At 41.6% G+C, this 27,306-nt stretch overlaps 1 protein-coding gene across 1 annotated transcript in view; it reads left to right on the plus strand.

The window, feature by feature from the left end:
* The window catches only part of ADAM12 (ADAM metallopeptidase domain 12), a 165,163-nt gene that overhangs the window by 7,193 nt on the left and 130,664 nt on the right, over window positions 1-27,306 (plus strand). Inside the window, exon 2 of the mRNA XM_027903075.1 lies at window positions 22,713-22,786. Coding sequence (XP_027758876.1) covers window positions 22,713-22,786 — 74 coding nt within the window. The remainder of the gene's footprint in view (window positions 1-22,712; window positions 22,787-27,306) is intronic.

A 27,306-nucleotide genomic window follows, 5' to 3' on the forward strand; every position in this document is an offset into this window, starting at 1 on the left:
TGGGCACTAGGATGAAAGGGAGAGTGTCACCTCCTCTGGTAATCAGGGGAATTTCTGTGTCCATGCTGGTAGGGCTGAATTGATCCACTGGGTGAGCAAAAGCAGCTTAAAGCCACCCCTCTCACCTTATCTTAACCAAGGAGAGATCCTTGTGGAGGAAAATATGTCCTCTTCATCTCATCCAACCCTGTACCAGCCAATCCAGCCCTGTTCAGCCAAGTGATCGATCTGATCATTTAATTTATGACATCTTTTAGGAATGCTGGTAGATGTATCCTGCTTCCAGGGACTTGCTGGATCTTACACAACAGCCACAGGCTTGAGAAATTCCTGGAGCTGGGACCACCAATAAAAACTCTGTGCTGGTGATTGAGCAGGGGAAATTCTTTTCTCTGTCTGCACTGAATCAGTGCCCTGGTTTCAGCTAGATATACTAGCATTCATTTCCTGCCTGAATCACTTGGGCATACTGGGAAGTGTTAAACAATTGGGATTCATCCCAGAAAAGAGTCCATTTCATTTTTAGCTGAAGTGATGCAGTGTGTTAAGTTTGTAAAGCTTCGTGTGACAGTTTATGCCCAGTGTAAATCACAGGTATTATTGAAGGTGATGGCTCTTTTAATGAACAGAAAACACAGAGTTTTATAGCAACAACCCACCAGACACCTCCTGCTCTCCTCAGTATTTTGACTCAAGGCAAAATTAGCCCTCCATGGGGTGAAAGTCCCTTTCAAGAGCTTTTATCACGCTGAGCTGCTGGAGGAATTTTGTCATACTTGGCCAGGGAGGATCAGCAGTGATATAATAGTGCTGGGAGAGCTCTGTCTCCCAGTACCACCCTGCCAGCACTTGGATGGATGGGGCTCTGCACAGGGCTTTGTTGGGACCCACCAGCTATGAGGTAGTGTCTCAGATCTGGGCGGGAGGAATCCACTCCTAAGGTGGTGGTGCTGAAGCAATGCTCTTTAACACCAGGTCTCAGACTGGTATTTAAAAAAAAAAAACCCAAACAAACAGATCGTGTTTTCTTGTAATAAAATGGAAAAAAAAATATTTTTATCTTAGTTGATGCTAACAACCCTTTAAGGTAGGATTAAAATATGAACCTAAGTTCTTGCCTTATGCTGGGTTTGCAAAGTCCTTGTACTGAGGCATTTTCATATTGAATTAATTTAGCTTATACTTGGCTATTTCACGTCTCTTGCAACAGATCTTGCGAGCGTAAGGTATGAATTTCAGTGTTGGATTAAAATAATGCTTCGCCTTCCAGCTCTGAACATGTGATCAGTTTTTATAGTCAAAAGGAGAATCTCCCTTGTTCTTAATTCCTGTTGTGGCTGCCTTGAGTCAAACTGAGCACAGCTCAGTTCCTAGAACGGGCTCTCTCCCACCAAACGCTGTTGGTACCTGGAGTGGTCATTCCTGCAAGGAATCCTCTGGGGGCTTGCAGGAGAACTTTGGGCCTTTCCAAGGACTACAGTCCTCTGAGCCAGGGAAGACCATGGAAACTATGAGCTGCTGATATATTATGTGATGAAGACCCTTATTTCAGAAAGCTGTAGTAAATTGAATTGTGCTCAATGTATATTTTAGGGATGAAGAAGTAAATTTAGCTTGTCCTGTACTTAACAAGTCCAGTGCCTTCGTTCTTGAATTAGAATTCTATTTCAAGGTGATTCACTCAAACCCCAGTTGATTTGCCTCTTCTAGAGGAATATTTCTCATTTTTTTCAGAGTTGTATTGAGAAGTCATAGAGGTTATATTCAATTTAAAGCCTGATTTAAAAAAAAAATTAGGATTGATAACAGGACTTTTTTCAAATGCAGTAGGAATACCTTGGCAATAAAAGGATTTCAAGGTGTTGCTATTTTTCTAAAAATAAAATGACTGCCCAAAAATCTGCCATCTGTTTTTGAAAAGCTTGTGTAAATGAGGTAAAAATGATCCGTATCATTTTGATATCACAGCAGAAAGCTTGTGTTCCATTTTCTATGTGGTGGAAAATGTGTATCCCTTTTGTCTTTCCTCAAGGACATAGTGCTAAAGTTGAGCTTTGGGAGCTTAGTTTAACAGCAAGATTGCAATTTAAAATTTAAATTTACAATGTACAGAATTGTAGATGTGGTGGAGTGATGAAGTTTAGTGAGCCTGGGGATGAAATGCTCTCGGGGATAAATTGTGTGATGCATTTCCACGTGCACAGTGAGGGTGTGGTGGGTGCTGCCGGAGCCTGTAGGTGTTCTGCTGGACTTGATCTCATCCCTGTCCTGCTTGTGGTGTTTGTGATCAGGGTAACCATAACTCTGCTGGTGATTCTGGTTGCATTAAGGTGTGTGTTTTCCCATCCTGGCACAGCAGTTGGACACACCTGGTCCTTCTGACACGGCCGCTGAAGCCCAGGGTGGGTCTTGTCCCTCTTGTCACGCACCAGAACGTGCTGAGCTCCATTTAGATCTTGGCTCAGGCTCTGTCACTGCCCTTTCATCCTCTGCCCAGGTTCCAGGATGTGAATATGTTGTTTCCTCTGGAGTTTGAATCACGCTCAGGAAATGAAGTGCTCTTCAGTCCTTCCCTCATTCTTTTGCCTTTACTGTGTCCTGCCTTAGGATCAACTTTATTTTGCTTCTGCTGCTTGACCTTGCTCCCCTTTCCTCTTCTGGCCTTCTCCCTCCACCAGGAGTGTCTGGGTGGTTTCTTGGCAGGGTTCATCTCCTGGATGGTTCCTTCTCTCTCCACTGACCACATCCTTTGAGGAGCATTTCCTGCATAAAAACCGTCTTTTTGGGGTGAACCTGCCAAACCCTTCCCAGCCAATCATCGTTGTCTGCAGTGATTCATAGAATCACAGAACCATTTGGGTTGGAAGGGACCTTCAAGACCATCTTATTCCAACTCCCTGCCACGTGCAGGGACACCTTCCACTAGCCCAGGTTGCTCCAGGCCGGCCTTGAACACTCCCAGGGATGGAGAGCCACAACTTTGCCTCCTTCTGAGGTGGCAGCATTTTACAGTGTGTTTAAAGTGAAGCCTGCAGATAACTTTAACATTCAGGCCACCTAAATGGGCACAAGAGCAACCATTTTTAGCCAAAGCTTCTGCCTGCTGAGGGGAGGGTCAGATCTTCACTGAGATCCCTCATTTTTGCCCGCTGGTGGATGCTATTTTCTGGCACACCTTCATTCATGTGAGTGTTGGAGGTGGCAGACTCCTTTGGGCAGCAAGCTTGGATGAAACCCTGCACTGGTGTCTTTCAGATGACATTATTTACTTTAGTTTCACCCGTTCCATCATCCTTGCCCGGCTGTTTTCACGTTAAGTACATCTTGTCCCGAGAAAGCGGCGCTGCTGCAGGAGCTCTGCTTTGCCTCCTGGCAAGGGGCGAGGAGACAAAAGCTCCTCGATGTGTGAATCGGGACAGCCAATCCTCTCCCTGCCCCAAAAAGGGCCGTTTCCTTGGCAGATCCTGAATCTGCCTTTTTTTTTCAAAGCAGAGGGGAGTTTTCTGGAAATGAATCCCTTGCAGGAAAAGTCAATAAGAGCGACTGTGTAATTTTTGTCCTCAGAGCAACTCGTGGAGTATTCCTGTGTTAACGTTGCCCACTCCCTTCAGAGGGAAAAGTGGGATCCCTGAATCGAGGATATCCAACAGAAACTGCCTTTCCCTTGGTTTCAACAGACAGAAACATTGTTTAAACCAGACTTTTTTTGGCATTTACTGGCATTACTAAGAAAGAGTTGGCAAGGAAAGCTGGCAGAAGGAGATGAGCTGGATAAGCTTTAAAGATTTTTTTTTTTTCTTTCTCTATAAAATGAATATCCAGAAGCTGTGTAAATGTATTTTTTTTCAGTTTGAAAAGTGTATAGAAGGACAACACATACACGTTTTTTGACTGAAATAACATCTAAGCTGGCTGTGCCCTCCAAATTCTTTTCCGTCAATTAAAAAGAAGATGGAGAGGAGGGGAAAAAAAAAAAAAAGGAAAAAAAGAAAAGACAAAACAAAACAACACCTCAGGAAATCCCTAGAATGTTTATTCAGGAACAGAGCAGCCTGTTACAATCATTAGCTTGCGAAGGTATTTCTGTTATAGGCAGAGGGCAAAGTGAATTTTAACCTTTTATTGCCAAGAGGTGTCATGTTTGTCAGTGAAGCAGCTATTGAGGGACACACATAAATCCCTGTGAATGAGCGAGTGGCAAATGTAAAAACCCAAATCAAACCCCCAAGACACCCTGCAGAGAGAAACTAAAATCAATTGAAATGCCCATAATTAAATATAAAGCACCATATTTCATGCTTTGTTGAGTTTCTATTTATTGCTTAAGCATTTCTGGCTGTAAAAGGCTTCAATTGCAACAAAAAGATTTCAAAATACTTGACTCTCTTTTACTCCTTGCAAGCTTAGTGCAGAATTGCTTCCGTGGGATGCTGATTTTAAAGGGGAAAAAAGGGCTGGACTGGATTAAACTGTGATCTGTGGGAGCCCTCCAGACCAAAGGGGTTGTTTCCCAGGATCCCCAGAGGAGGGAGAGAGGAAAGGAAACTGCCACTCCTGGGAGACCAAGTGTCAGGAGCCTGGGAACACTGGAAGTTGCAAGGGGCAAATCTGAGACATGGATAGAAACAGTTGGTGTGTTTTTAAGATGGAAACCTGAATTTTTCACTTTGTGCAGTCAAACATCTCCCCTTTTATTGCCCTGCCCCTTCCCATTTATACAACGGGAATAAAGTTTAACCCAAACATCAGTTTGATTTTGGTAATGACCATTTCAGGTTGAGAGTGTTTGTATTAAAAGAGTTATTTGTATTTGTATTCTTGCTTTACAACTTCTAGGGAGTGAGGATTTGCTGTTCTGGGTTAAAAGAAGGAGGTCTTGCATGTGTGGAAAATTCACACGTGTTGTCTTGAATAAGGGAACAAATATTTCCAAGATTTTAGGTCTCAAACAGTAAAAGAGGAGGAGTGTTCACATCCTATGTATGAGGATTTTCACTGTTGCAACCTTGGAGGCAATATAAAACCAGCTTGTAAATATTATGAAGAACACTAATTGAGGTTTTTATAGTTTACGATGAACCATTTAACTCACTCCAAGTTTAGCACAATCACCTTTCTTTGAGATAGATCAACTTTGACGTGAAAGCAATTTATTTTAAGGAACACTTTGAGAAATAATATTTTGGTCTATTTGGTATTTTTTTCTATTACATGTACATTTTTATTTCTTTCAGATATGCAATTTAATCATCAAGCATCCATTTCTTTTTAAAATGCAATTTATTAACCTTAACACATTTCCATACTCCTTTTATTAAATAATTTAAAAAGAAACCTTGATGAATCAAGAATCAGAATCAACTCTAATTTCAACCTTCACAGAATTGGTATTTAACAATTTCTCCAAATCTGTGGGTATGAGATGGAGAGAATGACAGCTGGCTCTGAGTCATTCATTTTAAAGAGATTCCCCACCTCATTGCTGAATTTCCCTGTATCTCTATCAATATAGATGTAGATGTTGATATCTGTATTTATTTATCTATACATATAGAGCTTCTCTGTTCCCAACCTTGTCTCAGGATTCAGCTCTTAAACCAGGTCTCGAATTTTTTTGGGCAACAATATGTGAGGGAAAAACCAGCTGACCAAGGTTAAAGCAAGATTTTGCATTGGAATCAAATCATAAAATCAAGCAGTTGAGAGGGAAGATACCACTGAATGAAACTCTTATCAGTGTTTCTGCTTTGCTGGGACATGTTATTAGGGAGGAATTTCATTTAGAGGCAGAGCTTATCAGTGGTCCTTGTGATGTGCTCCCAATGTCATAAACTTCATATATGGAGACAGAGTTGTTCTAATTTTAGGACGAGGCACTGAAAAAAAAAAAAAAAGAAGCCTAATGTAAAAGAAATAAAACCACTATTGGAAGTGTGGATATTATCTGTGTCATCATTATAGAGCTTAAAATTGCAAGAGGATCGGCTGGTACAGACATTTTGGTTGATATTTATGAAATAAGTGTCTTTGTGGAGCTCCCCATTATTGTGGGTTAGAACTGTACAGTATTTCCTAAAGTTCTATTACATTGGGGCAGGTGAAAATGGGAGACTTTGATATTTCAGTGCAGAAAAAAGAAGCATTTGATAAGTCTTCACTGCCTTTATCAGTAAATGATTCAGACCAAGAACCCAGTCTCTGCTTGAAGTTTTCAAGTGCCACATTCGTTTGTTTTTCCAGCAAAATCTTTATCTTTCCCAGCGAAAGAAAAATCAATCCATCACTGGTAAACACAGAGCTGTGTCTTACCAGGGTATATTCCTTAAGCTGAATGGGAATTCTGGTATGAGCCATCACACTCAAGCCAAATTATTTGGAAATATCACGGTGTGCTTTGTTTTCTTCAGCAGCCGCCCTGCCATTTTATATTTTTACTTTATTTTATATTTTTGTATTATGCACATGTATTTTCTTTTCCTAGCAATGGGGAGTTTCCAAAGTTCCTCAAGAAGAATAGGGAAGCTATTTTCAAGATCTGTTGTTTTTTTTGTTGTGCTGGCTGGCACCTGACAGTCTACACTGAGACAGCAGAGAAATTTATTCAGCATAAAATGAAGTTGTAGCAATTTATTGCCATCTTTACCTCTCCCACAAAACCATTCCTCTTGGAATGCTCAAATTTGCTTCTTCATTTTTAGGGAACTGTATCTTTTCTATGCAATGTCACTATCACAGCCTTGCTGTATGGGAAGGAAATAACTTGTCCCACATATTTAGCCTCAGGTGAAGTTTGTGTGTGCAAGGTATTCTTCTCACCTGGGAATTTTGGTTTGTAACTAAAATTTGATTGAGTTGTCTGGAGGGGGGGGGGTTGCAGATGGTATTCCTTCCTTATCAAATGCATCATGAAATTTAGGTTTCTTTAAAAACAGTCTCTGTGGAAAAGCAAATATGTGCTGTGGGAGGGGAATAATGCAGTATCCCTCAGGGGATGAGCACACACGTGGCATTTTTGCTCTTCCTAATTCTTTCTCTAAGTGTAACCAATTTATTCAGCCCTCAAATGTTATTTTCTTGTTCCCCTCGATGAGTTGTCCACCTGAGCTCCTCTCTGAAACTCTTCTGATGAGCAAGACTTCTTTAAGCTTTGTCATACGGCCCTAAAATTCTCCTTCCCTCATCACCTCAGGAAATCAGCACAGTGGGGAGAACCCCCACAGAGCCTTTCTCTATTTATATGTTGATGAGCCCGGATGAAAACTTCCAAAAATGCTGCATATACTTTCAAACCTGCCAGAATACTCTGACTGGCTCCTGTGCTGCACAGTCCTGCTCTAAATACTCAGTGTTCACTGGCACTTTGTGATATAACATAGAGGTACCTGTATCTGGGAACCACTTGCTATTTATAGGGACACTAATGAACCATTCCAGAGCCCTTCCTCCCTGCAGTCTGCCAACTCATCGTGGCTCAGGAGTACAAAACCCAGAAGTCTGGGGCAATATGTCAACTCTGTGTCATAACAGGCAAAGTTCCATACACTCATGTAGTTGATTTTCACTTAAATATGCGACACAGTGCAGCATTAAGGTTACTCTTTTTTTTTTTTGTTTGTTTGTTTTTTTTAAGGGTTGTAAAGGAGTGGTAATTCAGTAGGTGTAGGTGCAAAACTCAGTGAAAGGTTGGACTTCTTGCTTTCTGGAAAAACAAAAAGGAGCGTTGAATGGCTCTAGAGCAATAGTGGGGTGCAACCTGTTCATTGGCAGGGCAGTGGTGGGGTCCCCATCCCTGCAGGGATTTGAAAGCCATGTGGATGTGGCACTTGGGGATGTGGCTTACTGGTGGATTTGGAGGTGCTGGGGCAGTAGTTGGACTCGGTGGTCTGGGAGGGCTTCTCCAACCTAAAGGATTCTGTAAATCTCTGATTAATAATCTGGTGGTCGGAGGACTCTTGAGTGTAGGTGGGAGACCAAGGATGAGGCACTGAGGCCTTAAATCTCACTGGAGACTGTGTGTATTTCATATTAGATCCTCATTGAATAATTACTGGGAAGGAGAACAGTCATTAAAATAAATGGGACAGACAGTTCACTCTGAAAGGACAGAGGAAGGAGTGCAAGGAGAGCTTGGAGATCTGAAACCACGGCTGTGCTGAGGAGCAAAGAACTGGGACTGTCAGTCTGGAGAGGAGGAGGAGGAGGCTGAGCAGTGACATGATGAATCTTGCAGTGTGTAAATGGCTGCAGGAAAGAAGGAGGGAGTAATTAGTTTCTGTGTCACTGTTAGATATGCTCCTGTCTAGCAGGGACAAGAAGAATGGCCTTACAAGGCAGTAAGGAAGAGCTCAGTAATAAAGCTAATGAGAAAAGGATGTATTTACATGCATGTTGTGAGGAAGGGAAGATTAGAAGTCTCTGAGTGCACTTGATTTTCAGAAAAGAGAGAGAAACAGCTGCTAATGAGAGTGGTGTAGTTGATCCTGACATGGGGCACAAACCTCTGAGGTCCCACAAGCCACATTTGCTGTGATTTGATGTGAAGTGGAGGCCATTCTTTCTCCTTCATAAAGACCTGCTTTGTGAGCTTTGCCATCTCTGCATTTCAAAGGATAAGATTTGGATTTCTCTGAAATTTTAAATACTTGAAGCTTCATAGGGAACCCTTTCATGCCTAGGATGAAAAATTGGTGCCCCACAGCTTTTCCTTCTCTTCTAATTATTAGTTTTGCACAACTTAAAACCAGACCCTAAATAATACATAGACAACTAAAAAAAATTAGCTGTAATCCTTTCTTAACTGTGTGCAGAGAAAATGCTTTAGCAGAAGTTGAGCCTCTTATTTGTTCTTTTAAATTTTATTATTAATTCAAGGATGGACACTTGCAAAACACTTGCTCTGAGAAGCATCAAAACTTCAGAAGATGTTCAGGAAAGGGGAAGAGATGAGAGAATTGAAGTGCAGAGCATCAGGAATAGACCAGGTCCTGAGATGACAATTCCAACTGTTTACAATAAGCATGAAGTAATGACAAAAAACACATTCTGGGATGTTGGGGTTGTAAAGTCCTGGCATGGGGCTGTGTTGCAGAGATGTCTGATTTTTAATTAGTGGTGAACAGTGACAGGGTAATGGGTTTGGGCTTGTTTTTTGAAGGATCATCTGGATGAAAAACAAGTTCAGTCCAGAGCTGCTTGTGAGCCTCTTTTTTTTCATCTCCTTCTAGTAACTTTTCAGCAGTTTTGTGTCAGTAACTGTGGAGGAAGTAGATGGCATGCAGAGCATGGTGTGTTTGGGGTTAATAATTCAGTGGTTGGTTTATTGCTTGAAATGTTCAGGTGTTCAACAGATCTCTTCTCTCAGTGCTCCTTGCTAATAGATCTCTTTTGTTATTACCAACTCTTCCCAATGCTAAGCTGGAAAATAGGATTTTTCTCTTTCATTTTATCTTTCCTTATTTGTGAGGCAGGATAGTCTGTTTGTAGTTCTAGGTCTAAAAGGGAGGCTCCCCTGGGTCTAAACATGAAAATTTTACTCCAGAAGACAATAAAAGTCCAAAGCTGATGGAAATCCAACAGGATATGGCACACAATCCATGTAGGCAAATAATGCCGAAATATTTTGTGTATCATAGCCCACCCCTGGGGAAACTTGTATTTAAATTTCCATTGGGGCTTAATCCTGGGAGGGGAATAAAAAAACCTCTGAAACTAAAATTAGAAACAGAGACTTTGAGGCTCTGACCAACATCTAAACGAATGTGTTGTCAGAACTTTGTTGCATTTGCTCAGGCTAAACCACATGAAAAAGTCTATCTCAGGTGAACTTTATTATCCTCTCTTACCTGTGCCAATTCTGCTTCTGGTTTTGGGGATGGAAGCGAAAGTAGAGCAGGACTTGTACAAATAATGGAGCGACAAGAAGAGGGGGAAACACTGTGAATAGATCCTTGAATGAGATGTCAGCAACTGAGAGCTGTCCAGGAAGGCAGGTGGACAGATTTCCCTCCTGATGGGATGTTTTGGTAGCCTGGGTTTTGCACAGAAGGATCTTAGAGGAAGGACTGGTTCCATAAAGAACAATTAAAATCTGGTTTGCAGCTTATAACTCTACTGGCTCCTCATCTCTTGGCCTCAGGAGCCACTGCTGCTTTCTCCTGTTATTCCCAAGCTACTGTCAAGCCCATTTTCCCACACTTCCCATGGGAATCCAGCTCCAGCATCCACTGCCTGAACCGCAGAGTGTTCTTGCTCCTTCTGTGTTGCTGCCCTGGTCCATGGGGCTGAGGGTGGGTAATTCAACTGTTTTATGAGACTTCTGCAGGATTTTTTTCAGTTTTCTCACCCTGTGCAGGCAGTTCAGGCATATTTGTGCTCATTTGCACTGCGGTGGAGCAGCTGAAGGTGACAGTGGACTTTTCTTTACACTTTTATCACGTGTTGCAAGCGCCTTGAAGATGTTTCTTTCTTTGTAATCTCAAAATACTGTGCTCTATTGATTTTTGGTTTTTCTCTAAGGGGCTGAAAATTCCAGCTCTAACCCTGAAGCCAACTGAAATAATTGATTATCTGTTTTTACCTCCTCTTCAGTTATTTACCTCGTGCCCTTCCATGGAGAAAGGGTGTGCTATTTCTAGATGATTTAGTGTAAAGCAGATCTTTGCTGAGCTTTAATATCAGTTTATATAACCTTGATCCACGGGTTATTTTTTTAGACCCACAGGTTTATCTAATATGTCATGAGAGAACTTGTTCTAGAAGTATTTTTTTATAGCTTACTCTTCTTGAACATATGGGCAATATGAAAAGAAACAGATTCTCTATAAGCTCAGATGGTAATTGAAAATACTTAAACTATCTACAAGAGTAATTAGATGCCTATTGGCCTCTATGACCTAGTTAGGTATCTTAAAAATGCATTTTATCCTTAATAGCTAGATTTTGTACACAGGTTTTTTTTGTATATATTAATGGTAATGGGATTTTCATCTGTGTTTTGTCTTTGCTTTTGTGGCAAGAAATATGCTGGTCATTAATGCTTTAAATCTCTGGGTATCATTCAGAATAAAACATATGTTTTTGTTCCAGGGAGTGTTTTCTTAGATAAATTTACTGTGCTTTCCACACTACTTTGTGTCATTTGTTTTCCACAAGACTGTAAATGTAGAGTTGGGGTATCAGTGAGTAAAAGTCTCTTTCTAATTAAGCAGAAAAATGTGAGATGCTGCCCACAGGTTTCAATATAATTTGCTTTACTAGGAAATCTTTGGATCCTTCTTTCTCTCAGGGCACATTCCAGGATAGAGAAATGATTCATGTGTCTTGGAAGCACAGCTTTGGGAAGTTTGTCAAGTTATCTTGAGTAGCCCAAGAGTGGGGTGACATCGCCCTTTCCATTAGTTTTCGAAAAAGCAGTGTTTTATCTGTCTTCGTATAACTCATTTGTCATCTCCAAAAGATCATCAGAGGCAAACTGTGGGTTTGAAGGAGTGGAAATCAGACCCCCAGCTCCTTGCTCCTGCTTTGCAGTCCCGTCCCTGGGATGCAGGAGGGAACCGGGATCCAGAAGCGTATCTGCGATCGCAATAACAAATTAGCGCAGGAGATTTAATCTGAGCCGCAGAATAGGAGAGGATGTTTAGAGAGAGCTCAGAGATCTTGGCACGGGCCTGGTGGCAGTGGAGCCCCGGGATTGGAGGGATCTGCAAGTGAAGAACAGCATGTGAATTAAGCCAAATAAATTAAGTGATTTAAGCATTAATCTGGCCAAGCCTCCGAGTTCATTCAGAGAGGCAAAACATCTATCATTGCTTCTCTGGAGATTGTTGCGTTTGTGGAGAATTTAGTTTAGCCAGGACATTTAGACCTACCCTTGCATTAAGGAAAGTTCTTAATTTTCTCATTGTCTGAAGCTGATTGTATCTTTTTGCCTTTCAGTAAGTCTCATTTAGTTGCAATTACTCTGGCTTCAAAATCTTGAAATCAAATGAATTAATGAAAATTGAAAATCAGAACTCTTTCCTAATTAAGAACTGAGCTTTTCAAGAAATATGAAAGGATCTAATTTAGAGAAAGATGTTTGGAGAGCATGAAATGTGGCTTGAAGGAGATACATGTGCATTCAATATAACTTACTGAGCCCAACCAGATTCGTATTGACGGGAAACAAAAAGCATCTGAAATCCTCTTTCAGTGATAGAATAATTTATGGGCTTTCTTGAAGCGTTCTGAGTTGACTTTCAGTTCAGGGAAGTGGGTGGCCACCTCAGTTTGCTTCTCAGTGGACACAATCACTACTGTATTTACCATTATTCCTTCCCATGTCAGTTAATTGAACCATGGAAATTTTTGGGAGGAGGCTGACTGTGGTTTGGTTTTTGTTCTTTTATAGCTTTGCAATCCTTTTTTTACGGATGTGGGGGGAAACCCTCCATCCTGGCGCCGCTGCAGGAGGCTCTGAGGTGGCACTGAAGGGGTGTGAGGAGCGGTCAGGTGGCTCAGATAATGACTCTCACAGTCAGAATGGACCTAATTTTTTATTGTTGCTGAAACCCAGGTCTCTTGAGGTGCTGCCTCCCCAGCAGGCACAAACATCTGGTGCTACAGTCCCTGTGCACAATACAGGGAGCTCATCTGCTGGTGGCCCCCTCAGCATGAGAGAAGTTCCCACAGAGGAGAACATTATCAGATGCAGTCTGGAGGACGTGTAGTTCCTGATCACTGAAAACTTAGCAGTAATTATCATCACAATTCTCACCCCCCACTTTGTGGGTCCCCCACAAATGTGTGCTGCAGTAATTGGGTGTGTACAAGGAGAGATGTTTCTAAAGAGGGGCAGGTTGGCTGTTCAGCTCCAGCTCTGTTATAAAACAGTGGATGTGTGGGTGGGTGGGAAAATGTGGAGTGATTAGCTGGGAATGCTCTCAGGAAGTGTGGTGGGACAGAGGGAGTAAGGTGCAGAAAATATAATTACACTGGGTAACGAGTTAACATAGCCATTGACATGATCCCTGCTTGGCTTTGATTTTTGGAGCACACTGGAAGTATATGATGTTGCAATCTAACTTCTAGTGAAGGAGGTCACAGCCCCCAGCGTCCTTACAAAGAGGAAGAGTTTTACTTTTCAGGCTATGCATAGGAGAACCCAAAGGAGATCCTCTAAATTCACCCTGCATAGCCCTCCAAGAAGTTCACATACATTTGAAATTGGCAAATATCAACAGCTGTTCATTCACATGATAATTACCCAAATTGCAAAGGACTGTCTGCAACGAGTTCTGTTCCATAACTAAGGCTACCCAGACCCTCTGCAACGGCTTCCTCGCTGCCAACTCTATTAAAAGTTTTGCTTTGTAACAATTTACTACAGAACAGGCCTGTTTGTTTTCCTTGCACAGCCTTCCACCAAGCCTTGTTTAAGCAGCACATCGTGTATTCCAACAAAGAGGTGCTTTTGGCTCCCATCTGTTTGACAGCAGAGCGAGCAGTTGTGATTCAGACGTGCAGTGTAAATACTGGATAATGACTCTGGGTTTACTTGGAGCAAATTCCAGGTTGTTCTCATTCCTTGTGCCAGGTTCTGGTCCGTTTTTGAGGCAGGGAAGAGTGTCTGACGTTGGGCCTGAAGTTTTCAGGTGTTAAACATCCTTTTAACAGAGTGACCCATCGTTGTGCAGAGGTGATAGTCAAAAGCTTCCATGAGCAGACCTGGCAGTGCAGCAGGTACCAGGAGCAGGAGCCTCTCAGATCTCTAAGGCTCTGTGCTATCTGATTGGTTTTTCTCAATATAAGGCCGTGCAGACACACCCCCAGAGACATACAAAGTGTTTCTATATTAACCTTTCGGGGCAAGATCCCTGGAAGTGTTTAAGGCCACGTTGGATGGGGCTTGGAGCAACCTGATCTGGTGGAAGGTGTCCCTGCTCATGGCAGGGGGTGGAATGAGGTGGTCTCCAAGGTCCTTTCCAAGCCAAACCAGTCTATGGTTCTAGAAACACGGGAAGGAAAACACTGTAGGGAGGACTCATTTTTTTAAAGCCAGTCTTTTAGTCAGACTCTTCAACAAGTCTTTTTTTTATTCTATTAAAAAGATCTTTATAGGTCTCTCAGAGAGCTCAAAAGTGCGTTGGTGCAATGAACCTCCTGCCCAACCCCTTTGGAAAGGTCACAGGATATCAGAGGACAGGCAGGGCCTGCTCTTTCCAGCCAGTTCAGGACACAGGTTGTGATAGCAAACAACACACACCCTTCCATCAGACTGGGATTAAAAAGCTTCCAAGCTGAGGTCCTGACACTCGTACTGATGGGCTGGGTAGGAAGTCCTTCACTCCACGATGTCACATCAGCACCTGGGTGAAAAAATTTGGTGGTCTTAGGTAGTTTTACAGGAATAGCCCTTCTCAGAGCTGGCAGGCAGCACACTGGGGGCTGCTCTGTGTGGGATACACCACAACAAATGAGAGCTGCCCGAAAGAACGCATTTTATTATTATTTTTATTGGTTGTTCTTAATACAAAATCAAGTTCACAGTTTGGTGCAGTCATTCCCATTAGCCTGAACCATATGCTGTTGCATTTTCCTTTCTTCTTTCCTTTGTGATCCCCGAGTGTGACGGATCACCAGCTCCCAGATGCGGAGCAGACTCCTCGCAGGTCAGCAGGGAAGTGTGACAAACACACACCGAATGCTGCTCTGGGTTGTTTTGCAGCCAGCCCTGCTGCAAAGATACAGGAGGGGCTCCCATACCGCCCCCCTCCCCGGGCTGGTTTGTGTTCCAGCACTCATCCTTCTCCCAGACCACGTCCTGGACCAAAGGATACAGGGCTCGCTCCCCGTCGGCTCCTTCAAAGTGTTGCCAGCACCTGTTCCCCTTTTCATAAATCACTCATGTTTGTTCTCCCAGCGCGTTCTTAGGAACCTTCGAAAGATTTTCTTGTTGCAAAGTTTGTCCTGCAAAGGGAATATTGATTTTGACCTATTTTTAACTGATGTAGTTCAGAGGATAATTGGAGAGCAGCTGTAAAAAGCAAGGCTGCCCTATTTGCACTGCTTAGATTTAATTAAAAAGACAAAAAAAATGTCTTTTTGTTTATTTTCCTTTTTTTTTTTTTTTTTTTTTTTTTTTTTTTTTTTTTTTTTTTTTTTTTTTTTTTTTTAAAGCATAAAGCTGAGAATTTTCTCTTAATCCCTTTTTAGCTGGTCAAATGTACCTAAATACGTTTCAGTGCAACCTCAGTGCCTGATAATTAAAATAAGGTGCAAAGGTCGAAGTCACTTTTAATGCCTGACTTTTTACTGACACCGAATAAATTCAGAGCATAACAACTCAGCCTCAGAAGGCACAGATTGCTTTCAAACATCACACTGGTTATTTTGGATTTGTTCCTGAAATAGTTGATCCTTGGTGTTATGACATTTTGAACATGGTTTAGTTGGGTTATTCTTTGATTTTTTTTTTTTTTTAAATGTAAATCAGGAATATCTCACAGAAAGGATGGAGCTCTCCCTTTCCCAGAGCAGTCATTAGCTTTGTATTTCTGCATGGAAACCAGGAAACTGGGAGCTAGAACTGTGTAATTTTACTGATTTTGGTCCGGCACAATTAACTTCTCGGTTTCCTCTTTCTTGAGTGTTATTTGCCTGAATTTTTAACTCTGGATAGGGATCCTGGGACACCAACAGTGGTCAAGGAGCTGTTAATTTAAATAGCCTTTTATAGAGATTCACAGGCCCTTCAGCAGATGCTGCCAAATTACCTGATGGCCAGAGGTTTATGCCAGTGCTACAGAGGCAGCACACAAACATTTACATTTTTCATTTTAATTAAAAATCTTTTTAGCTTATGAAAAGAACTCTCCTAAATTAGGGTCGTTCCCAAGGTTGTCCTGTTGCTCTTATTTTATGCACATCCCAAAGGCTCCATGGTGTGGTTTTCTGTCATCTAGTGGAGGGTGTCTGTTGCTCATGGGATGGGGGTTGGCCTAGATGATCTTTAAAGGTCCCTTCCAAGCCAAACCATCCTGTGATTCCTGGAAGGAAACCAGGAAAGGGGCAGAAAAGCTGCTGAGCCATTTAGGATCTCATGTGTCATGGGTTCTGCTGTGTCATGTGGTGGGCAGCAGGTCATATAAATGTTTATTGAGAGATAGAGAAATATATATATATATATATATATGGTAGTGTGGGGAGCAGAAAAAAGAGAGGGTGGAAAAGCCTGACTACCTCCAAGCAGCAGATTGATTTGCTATAGAAGGAGTTTAAAAGAAAAAAGAAATTTAGCTATTGTGCCTTCCAGGTAGAGGAATCTTACATCTATTTGTACACAGTCAGCAAGAAAGCAAAAAAAAAGTACAATCATTCTGTTTTCAAAGAGTCTCTTTAAAATAAACTTGGGAACAAACTTGGAAGTTCTTTGCTTTCCTGCATTATTGGACTGGCTCAGCCAATTTGTTAAGGGGCTGTGAGTCTTTGCTAAGGCATTAAAGGAAAAAAAAAAAAAACTGCAAAAAATACTCTTTTCTCTTAGTTGCTGCTCAATAGATGCAGCCACAGGGATTCAGGCTTGTCATCTGACAGTAAGGAAAACACAGCTGATATTCCCTGCCCTCAGGAACTCGCCAAACAATCTGAATTAAATGTTTATGCTTTTCATGTCCACATGAAATAGCACTCGGTTTTGGAGGTGTTTGCAGGAAACACTGCCTTTTGAGTTCACTTTTAAACTAAAGCCAAAAGCAAACTAAGAGATATTTATTGATTTAAAAGCATTACATGCAACTTATAGTATTTGTTGCAGGTTGTGATTGTTTTAAATGTGTATACTTTGTAGACAGCTTGCACTTGTTGGATTGAATTCCAGTTTCCATGGTAAGATTCCCTAAGTGACGTTATTTCTTATAGATTTCCCAGCTTTTCCCTCTTTGTGTATTATGGATAGTAGGGGAATATAATCAACCCAAAGATCTGATACCTATAAATACACCTTTTAGCTTGTGAAGGCACCAACACAGAATGTCAGTGTGTGATAAATAAGGGAAACAAAAGGCATTTTCATATAGATAACAGAAAATGCCACAGAATTTATCCCTCCTGGAAATGATGTGCTCTTTCTTCAGTTATGCAATTTCTAATTCTTACTGTTAACTCTTGTGATACAGGGAAAACATCTGCATTTGTGTGGAATGTGGCTCTCTGATATATCTCAGAAGTCCTTAATTTCCAGAGCTCTGCTTAAGAGATAACATAAACTTTTGACCCTTACATTTTTTTGTGTGGAATTTCTGTTTACAGGAGCAGGGAGGAGAAAGTAAATAGCATCACAGAATCCTGGAGTGGCTTGGTTTGGAAGGGACCTTAAAGCTCATCCAGTTCCAACCCTTGCCATGGGCAGGGACACCTTCCACTATCCCAGGGTGCTCCAAGCCCCGACCAACCTGGCCTTGGACACTTCCAGGGATGGGGCAGCCACAGCTTCTCTGGGCAACCTGTGCCAGGGCCTCCCCACCCTCACAGCCAGCAATTCCTTCCCAATATCCCATCTATCTCTGCCCTCTGGCACTGGGAAGCCATTCCCCCTTGTCCCAAGTCCCTCTCCAGCTCTCCTGGAGCCTCTTTAGCCATTGAAAGGGGCTCTAAGTTTTCCCTGGAACCTTCTCTTCTCCAGGTGAACACTCTCAGCTCTCCCAGTCCATCTGCAGAGCAGAGGGGCTCCATCTTCCTCATCATCTTCATGGCCTCCTCTGGACTTGTTCAAACAGCTCCATGTCCATCCTCCCTTGGGGTCCCCAGAGCTGGATGCAGCTCCAGGTGGGGTCTCTCCAAAGTGGGTCTTATTCTTACAGTAAATGTCAGTGATTTTTGCACACTTTAAGCCCTCGGATTTAAAAATACTCCCAAATTATGCCCTGGTGGAGTACTTTGACTATCAAATCATTAGGTCTGGTTTGACTCAGTGCAATTTCTTTGTTTTTCTTCAAACTAAAGCCCAGGCAACTATTTATGAAATGTGACAGTCCGTGAGGTTTTACTGCCTTTTCATTTTTGCTCTGTGTTGAACGTCAGGGGCTTTGTTACAGACAACTAATTACAATCCATAACTGTCCTCCTAATTATTTTTTTCCTTACTCTCTTGCCAATTTGGAGCCATTTCAGCCCAGGACTGTCCCCCCAGTGACCCTGTCAGGACAGTTCATGCAAACTGTGACCTGGCAGCTGACACAACTACATGGGTGTAGCTCAGCCACAGGGGCAGAGCTGCCCCTGTTACAAGGTCGGCTCTAGCAAAGTTAATAACAGCTCTGGAGGGACTGGAAACCGCTTTGTTGGATTAAACAAACCTGCCTGTTTCAGTTTACCCCGTTAGGATATAATTTAAAACTTTGAAACCAGAGAGGCAAAATCATCCCTTTTGGTTCTATTTCTTGTGCTGATCTCTGTTCTCTGGATTTGGACACCAGATACAGCCGAAAATGCATTTCTGTTTCCAAATGAATTAATGCTGCTGGTTTGAGTTCATTTTCTCTCTTTCTCTTGTCTGTAGATTTTCCATTTATTTCTCTTATGTAATCGCTAGAATATTTTTATTTATTTATTTATTTAAAGGTGTATGTGCTGGTCTAACTCATGTATCTTAACCTACTAAAATCCTTTATCTTTCATAGACAGGAAGTTGCAAAGATATATGTGTTAGGACTCTCCATTTCATCAGTTTTCTGCCTCTCCAAATGTAATAAATGACCTGCAGTATTTTCTCCCAGTCTCAGCACTGAGTATCAGGTGAAAAAAACACAGCACTACAGTGTGATCACAGCTGAGTCCCAACCTCATAACCCAAAGGAAGGGATGATCCAGCAATAATTAAGACTATTTCCTAGATTGCTGTGCAGAAAAATATGCTCAGTGACTCCTTTGCATTCAGCTTCCAGAATGGGCATCCCAGCAAGGTGAACAAATCCAAATGGATGGTTACTAGTATTTCAGGAATAAAAACTGCTTATTCTGAGGTTATCGTATCATTATTAGAAAGTAGTCCCAACGCCATCCACAAACTGTCCTTCCTTTTCTCTTCCTGTATGAAGACCTGGAGATCAATGTGATTTAAAATGGAAAAAAATGCATAGTGCTTAAAAAACGTTAAACTAGTTTTACTAAATAACTGCTCTGACTCAGAAATAGGCTGCTGTCTCATCATCTTCTAGTTATTCAAGTAGTGATTTATTAATTTTTTCAATCTGCTTTATCAGTGAGAGTTCTTGCTTGACCTTGACTCGCTGTTTCCCTGATTTCCTTCAGAATATTAAGTGTCACTTATGCCAATTTAAACTAAAAACCTTCAGCTAGAAAGCGAGCAAGGAGAAAATTAAAGAGGGGAATGTTTTTCCTGTTCTGTTGGTACAATTCGATGCAGAATTTGGAAGTAAATCTTCTGACTAAGAAGGGAATAGGGTAGAGTCCTACTTTAATTATCCTGAAGTCAGTTCTGCCTCTTAGGATATGAGGGAACAGCTTGTGTGCATTGATGAAATCTTCTCTTATGCCACCAAAAAAAAAAAAAAAAAAGACATTGCCAAAAAGAAAATAGCAAACTGCAGTTTAAGAGCAGAAAGAACTAGAAAACACAAGTCTGTAGAGAAAAGAAGGTGGAACTGCACAAAATTCTTCTTTCTGGTTTAAATAATGCTGCTCTCATCAGGTTCACTTTGCTTTCCCCGTTGATAATTTTAAAGGGATCAATGTGGGAATAAATTGATGTATCAGCATGGAAATTATTTTTTCGTGGTGCTCAAGAAAGAACTTGCAAGAAGTGGCTCTTTCTGAGATATTCTGAGCAGGAGAGACTGTGCCACCACAATGTGCTTTTTTTTTTGATTATTCTAAAGGGAAAACATAAAGCAGCCGTCTAATGTCTGTATTTACAGTCCTTCCCATTTCATCTTGCAACTCAGTTTTGAAAATATTGATTGTAAGGGGAGAGTATCACAGAGCTTCATGGGATTCAAAATGAGCTTATAAGGTTTTGTAGCAGAACTGTGGAAATAACTCAGGGGAGACTCTACCACCACTGCAAAAAATAAAGTAAAATATGAGTTCGTTTCACAGGTGGATAAATTTAAAGAGAAGGGAGGAAAAAACCCCAAACACAAACCTAAAATGCCCTTTCTGTCTGATATTTATTTTTCTTTAACATTGGAAATCTATGATTTGAAGTGTTAGTGTGTTTTTAGTCACCATCACACCTGAGCAGTGGGTAATTTTTCCTGCATTTATGCTCATGAATTCCAGTCAGAGTAAGAAAAAGCACAGTTCCATCTCTTCCCAGGTGGAACAGAAGGAAATGAGCCATTTGTGTGAAAGAGAAATCAATGGTAAAGCAAGAATCTGAACCTGGGTCTTGTGCAAAGCAATCCAGCATCCTGACTTGGGCCATTATTGTGCTCCACAATAAGAAGTTTCAGCTTTAGGAATTCTCTGAGAGATGATTTTGTCTTGTAACAGCCTGTTCTATTCTGCAGCTGCTTTTTTAACTTTGCAGCTTACTGACATCAATTGACTGTCAAATAAGTACCACTGTGAACTCATGAATAAACATCGTTGTCATTTACATATTAACTGAGGGCCTTCAGCTGAAAAGAATCCATTTGTGCCACTGCAATATCTTAATTATTTACTGTGTTATATTGTAATTAATTGTGTTTTACTCTCTCAAAACTCTATAGTCTGTATATCTTACGGGGTTTGGAAGCAATGCACTAATATTAAAGTCGTAATCAACACTGCTTCTAAATATTCATGCCAATAAATGACTCCCATGTGTTTGCAGAGTGCCAGGCATAGTCTGAAGCATTTATATAGCATTCTGGAGGGATCTGGTTTCTGCAAAGTTCACAGAGAAGCAGAATTTCAATCTTGTTGCTGGGAAAGCACGTTAGAATTTGCACAAGCAGAGGGGCAGGACACTCAATAGAAAGCAGTGGTGTCTCAGTCACAGCCTGTGCCTGAGAGTGTCTGAGAACAGGGGGGAGTTGTCAGCTATTTTTTATTCTAACAATTCTGTTTAGTCTATGACAGCCTCCCAGTAACTTCACTTTTTAATAAAACAGCTCTAATTTTTCCACATCTTTTCAAACCCGTTGCGTTCCGTGGGAGGGACGCTCTGCCTGTCACAGCCAGGGCTTCACCAAGGCACAAATCCCAAATTCAGACACACTTCTCAATAAATCAATTAAATACCAGAACCCTGAAATTATCCTGCTGCAATTGGCTGGCATAGATCTCCAGAAAAGCGTATTGAGTGCAGGGAGGAACAACTGATTTATTGAGCTACTGTTGGAATTTCAAACCAGGAAACACTTTCTCAATCCAGAAAGTTTGTTTAATGAAATGTAATTTAAGTGTAAACAGTCTTAAAATACATGTGAGTTGAGTCTTTTGGATTAAGAGTAACCAGCATATTGCAAACTGTTCATTCCCCTTTGAAGTGCAGTTTCCAGAGCCTGTGTAGGTGCGCTGCCCCTTTCTGCAAGCATCTCCCACAGCTTCCAAAAGAAATGATTGGATTTACCTTTGGATATTTGAGATGAAAAAAAACTTGTTTTATAATCAGAGGAAGGGCAACATGAAGATTGCACACAGTCATGATGGTGTTGAAAATGCAATCCAGGTGTCCCGATCCCTGCTCCATGCTAGGGTGCAACTGGGATTTCTGTGTGCTCTGTTGATGCTTTGTTTAGAAAATTCTCTAAATTCTTCTATATGTTTAAATACTTTGTCTATTGCTCTCACAGAGATGCTTGATAATACTGTTGGTCATATTTATATTGATATTTCATATTCTTTGGGCTTGATGATCCTTGTGTGGGTGCCTTCCAACTCAGGATCTTCTATGATTCTAATTGTTCCAACACCACTTCTTTTTTCTTTTAAGCTTAAACTTAATTATTCTTTATGAAGAGTTTGAAGCACATTTTAAATAGTTTGAATTGAAATGCACCTTAAAAAGTTTGAAATGCATTTTAAAATATTTAGCTCTTTATATAAAAACCAAAAAATCAGCAAGACTGTACTTTTTGTTTAGTTTTCATGATGTTCTTAGATCTATGTGCAGTTTCACATGGGAATATTTGGGATGTTCAGCCTTAAGGGAAAATCATTTCTGTCACTCTGCCGACTGTGGTCACAGCACTCCAGGTCTGCCCTCAGTGCAGGAGGCTCTGGATTTGAACAATGATATGTTTAACTGAAAATGGTCATGCAAAACCCCAAACTGATTACCTGGACCTCACTTTAAAAGAGTAATACAGGAAGACCGAGTATTAAAAAGAGATTTTACTAGTGCTTAATGTAGTTATGCCTTTATATGGAGAGGAAAGGACAAGGGCAAGCAGTGAAAGGACAAGGGAAATGGCTTTATGCTGAAGGAGGGCAGATATAACTTGGATATTGGGAAGAAATTCTTCCCTATGAGGGTGATGAAGCCCTGGCACAGGTTTGCCCAGAGAAGCTGTGGCTGCCCCATCCCTGGAAGTGTCCAAGGCCAGGTTGGACAGGGCTTGGAGCAACCTGGGCTAGTGAAAGTGTCCCTGCTCACGGCAGGAGGTTGGAACGAGATTGTCTCTAAGGTCTCTTCCAACCCAAACCATTCTGTGATTCCATGATATGTCCGTCTCTCTGTCACAGCTCGGAGTTTGGACTCAACCAACTCTCTTTTCCTTTTTCAGGATCACCCAGCATTGCTGCAGTTTGTAATTCAAGCTGAAGGCAAACATCTGGTCATCGATTTGGAGAGGAATGAGTGAGTACTGTACCCTTGTTGCGTGTTCGCTCTGTACTCGAGTCTCTCAAGGAAGGTTATAATTTCAAAATCGATGGTTTAAAATTAACCTGGGGCCAATTTTGCTACTGACCCATTATAAATGGTCCTCTAACAAGAGAGTTTTGTTCCAGTTTGGAATATATGTGTTTGCACATTGCTGATAGAGCAAGAATCTCTATGGTTGCCTGCATTTATGTGGGGCTGAAAATGGACATGTTGCCTCTCGATGTTTTCCTGTGTATTTGATTTGGATTTGCCCTCCTTTCCTGTGGTTAGCCCTCTTATTTATAGTAATGTGGAAAATCCTACAGTCTTTGGAATTTTTTTTGGAGGACTCATCCCTCCTAAGGCTGCCTGCAACCACGTTTTGCTCCCTGCAGTATCCATGGGCATCTGCTCAGGAAGATGAGTCAAGATTTTGGGCTGAAATTTTAAAAAGGAGCTCTCTGGGCTTGCTGGCAAGGGGCTGTTTGTGCTGCTCATGTGACCAGAGCTGAGCTCCAGCCCTTGTTTGTGTGCATCTTCTTCCACTTGCTCGTGGCAACTCCCCTCACAAGCAGAAGTTTTCAGAGAGGGATATCAGGGATGCTGTAGACAGGGCCCCATGCACAGAACCCCAACAGAGCTTTTGAAAGGGATGTAGAACCATCCAGAAGTGAAGTCACTTCTCTGGAAGTCCATGACAAATGGAAAAAGTCGTCAAAGTCTTAGTCTACCCCTCAACTGTTCAACTGCTTCTCCTCTAAGAGAATCTCCTGAGTATATTGTGGGAATCCAGAGCTGGACAACGATGTCCTGTTTGTGAATGGAAAGCCAAAGATCACTCCCAACCTAGGGAAAACTTTTTATAAAAGTTCCCAAGACTCTGTGTGTTCTGTAGTTTTCCCTTGCTGGGGAATAAGAGCCACAAAGGTATTTTTTAGTGTAATAGAGACCATAGGTGTAAGTGATGCAGTTTATGTGTTAAGGGGAAGGAATGTGCCTCTGAAAGCAAATGTCCAGGGGAGGCCAAGCCTGTGCTGCCTTGGGCTGGTGATGGACAACTTCAGTGGAAAACAACAGGACACCTCTTTAGTCTTCTGTAGTAAAAAAAAAAAAAGGGGGCTTATTTCCAGTAATTTGGATGAACTCTAACATCACCCAGCTGTGATAAATTCCAGTTCACTTTATTATCTGACACCAAACCCAAATCTTGAGCTTTCTTTCTATTATTTTTAATGCTCTGTAGTTGTTTGGAACCTGTCCTTGATGAGTGTGTGGATCCCCCCTGCATAGGTTGCTCTGTTCCAGTAACCAGAGGAGAATTTAATTCCTTTAGTAAACAGGGGTTTAACTTTATATTCTCTTAATCTTTGTCAAAGGGTGTGCCTTCCTTCAGGAATGGGAAATATGCAGCAATTGAGGAAACTATTTACATTCCATGTCAGCGATTAAAAGAACATAAAACTGTTAATACAGGCCTTGCTGAACGTACCAAACTCCCTTGTACCTGTAATAAAGTCAGATTTAGGAGATTGTAAGATGCAATCTCCACCTCTTTAATGTAGGACGTGAAAGTGCAGTAAATTACCTCTGTGGGTGTCTGTCTGACTGACTGGAGCTGCAGATGTTGGGATCTGCTCCTAAAGAAATACAATGTTTATCAAGGAATGCTTTTTGGTTTACCTGGGGTAAACTGGGATTATTTTTATTTTATTTTATTTTATTTTATTTTATTTTATTTTATTTTATTTTATTTTATTTTATTTTATTTTATTTTATTTTATTTTATTTTGTTTTGTTTTATTTTGTTTTATTTTGTTTTATTTTGTTTTATTTTTATTTTATTTTATTTTATTTTTAGTTTAGAGGGGTGTCCACCAGAAGATTTGCATTCTGGAAGAGCTGTGTATGGTGTTAACAACATGAGGTTCCTCATGTCAGCAGGAGCGTCTTGGTAGTGTTGTAGGATGGTACAGGACAAGTTGGTTATGGCTTTGCAAATTATTTTCTCCCTTTTCTGCATCATTCCTGGCTTTGGTTTTCAGGAGTAGTAACAGCCTGAGTGTTGCAAGTCCCTTGGAAGTTTCTTCGGTGCCTTTGCGTGTGTAGGTCAATTTATTACCTGTTCCTGTAAATAACACCATGCACTGGCCTGCAGAAGTGGCCTGTGCTCCCAAGGAAAACAATTCCAAGGCCTCTGTGCTTGTCTGTGGGAGTTGGTGGTTGTGTTTCTCCTGCCTGTAACGCTGGTGCTGGGCATGTTGTCACTGGCACAGAATGACAAGGGGTGGCGGAGGAGGTGAAGCCCTGGGGGCTTGAAACAACCAGCATGGGCACACTGCTTATTCCAGGGGGTCTGCAGGGTGGTGGAGTGAAAAATAACACCCAGGAGAGAAATGAGAATGCATTTCTGCAGAGCAAACGTGGGGAATAACAACTGGTGGCAGCAGGTCGGACTGGACCTGGTAGGTTATGGACTCCAGGGGTGTGAGAAGGTCATCACATACCTGGGGACGGGAGAGGTGTTTCAATTCCTGCCTCCTGGGAACCTCCAAGGCTGCAGGTGTGCACACAGACCCTGTCTTGTCCAGCCTGCTCCGTCTTCCTGACGTTCCTGTGGAACATGCAGCTCAAAGCATCGCTGTGAGCAGCGGAGTGACCATTAAATCAGCAGGAGGTAGGAATAGAGACATAAACACAAGCACCTTTCCTTGAGTAGCAAGTAGCAACACATAAAGTTCTGATACTTGTGCTGTTATTTTATGATGGTTTCACGTAAAGCATGTTATTCCTTGGAGAATGGTGGGAGTGGAGGTAGATGGGACCCCTGAATTACATAATTTCTGCATTGGGTCATGCAACAAAAAACCTGGATGTGACTTTCCACGGTTAGGAGGAACAGCTGCTTTGAGTAGTCTTGACATTAAACTCCATTTATTGAAAACCTTAGAGACTTTCCAAGCCTATTTCAAAACATGATTTAGATGCATTAGGCAACCCCAAGTGGGAAGCAATGTGTTAAACCATCTGTTATCTATGGAAAAATTTAATGTCAGTTTGGTGTTTTCTGATATTTAGACTCAGCAAGATGTGTTCATCTGTACTGGGCAAGATGTTCTTAGTTAGTTCTGGAAGAGTTACTGGTACCTGACTTCACAGCTTGGGGGTTGAAATCTTCTGGATGGCTTGCAGCTGTTAAAATTACTTTTGTGTATATTCATTAAATACTTTGGTGATTAATTTCCAGGCACTGCCCATCCGTAATTGCAAAACCAAAATTATTTGCGGCGAATTCAATTTGTCAAGGGCAGAAAAGCTGCGAGTTCACGTTGCAAGTACATTCCTTGCTATGATTTAGTTGCAAAAGATGATTGCACTCTTGAGAACCTTAAGCTCTGTAGTACCTGAAGTGTTTTAGAAACACTTGTCATATGGAGAGATTTCCAGAATCAGCAAATCATCGATCAGCTGCAAAATAAACCACTTTTCAGAGCAGCTGACTGTGCTGGCATGCATTACATCAGCAATACTGATGCTCTGCTGTTGTGCAAGGGACAGTATTATATGCACATATAAATTCCTTTGAAGCTGATTGCAGCACGTGGGTCTTGGAGGAGAGCAGGCTCATGGTTGTGTCAGTGAAACAGAACCCCTGTAAGATCAGATCTGAGCTGGAGAGTGGAACAGTATGTGGCTACTGGCTGTTTTTTCTGGGACTGGAAACATTTTGCACTCTGTCAGGAATAGGTCTGTATACAGCAAAGTGCTTAAGTGTTCTTTTAACTTTAAACATATGAGTAATCCAGGTAAAGTCAGTGGAATTACTGATTTTCAAAATTAATTTCATGCTCAAATGATTTGCTGACAAAGGTCATAATTATGAATGTTGAAGAAATATAACTCTGAACAGATGTTAGAGGGCTTTTTCAGTGCTGACTCCTGTACGTACCTGAGTCTGCAGCAGATGAAGATAAAAAGCTGAGATAAGTGGAGGGCATGTCAGGGTGAGTGTGGAGGTAGGATGGCTTTGCCCTGAGAACATCCACAGCATTCCAGGTGTGTCCTGGACAGTTCCCTCCTGGTGGGACTTGTCCAGCTCTGCAGAGGGAGCAGGGAGGGTGAGATCAGCGTGGCTGTGGCTGATGAGCTACTGGCAGTGACCATGGGAACATGGAAATGGAAAGAAAAAGCTTGGAAGTTTTAGAGAAGCTGAGTTCACTATTCATTTCCCCATAACTTTATGCTCCTTTTTGTCAGGTTTATAGCACAGCCTTAACAAAGCAATATAAAAAAGGCAATATATGAAGCTAGATTGCTGCCTTTTAGTCCCTCAGTAAAAATTCTTCTGTTTTATCAGGAGGCAAAATCCACCTCAGGCCATGGTATAAGCCTCCATCTTATCCTATAAATCCCTCTGAATGTCAGAGATCTCCAGAGGTTTAGATCACCTCTGACTGTCCCCCTTGCACATTGACAACTTCTTCATGGAGACACAGTGCCCAGGATGTACTGGGAGG

The sequence above is a fragment of the Empidonax traillii genome, unplaced genomic scaffold (assembly GCF_003031625.1).
Source record: "Empidonax traillii isolate 1590-97213 ecotype Southwest subspecies unplaced genomic scaffold, ASM303162v1 scaffold929:size235512, whole genome shotgun sequence".
Taxonomy (NCBI): Eukaryota; Metazoa; Chordata; class Aves; order Passeriformes; family Tyrannidae; genus Empidonax; species Empidonax traillii.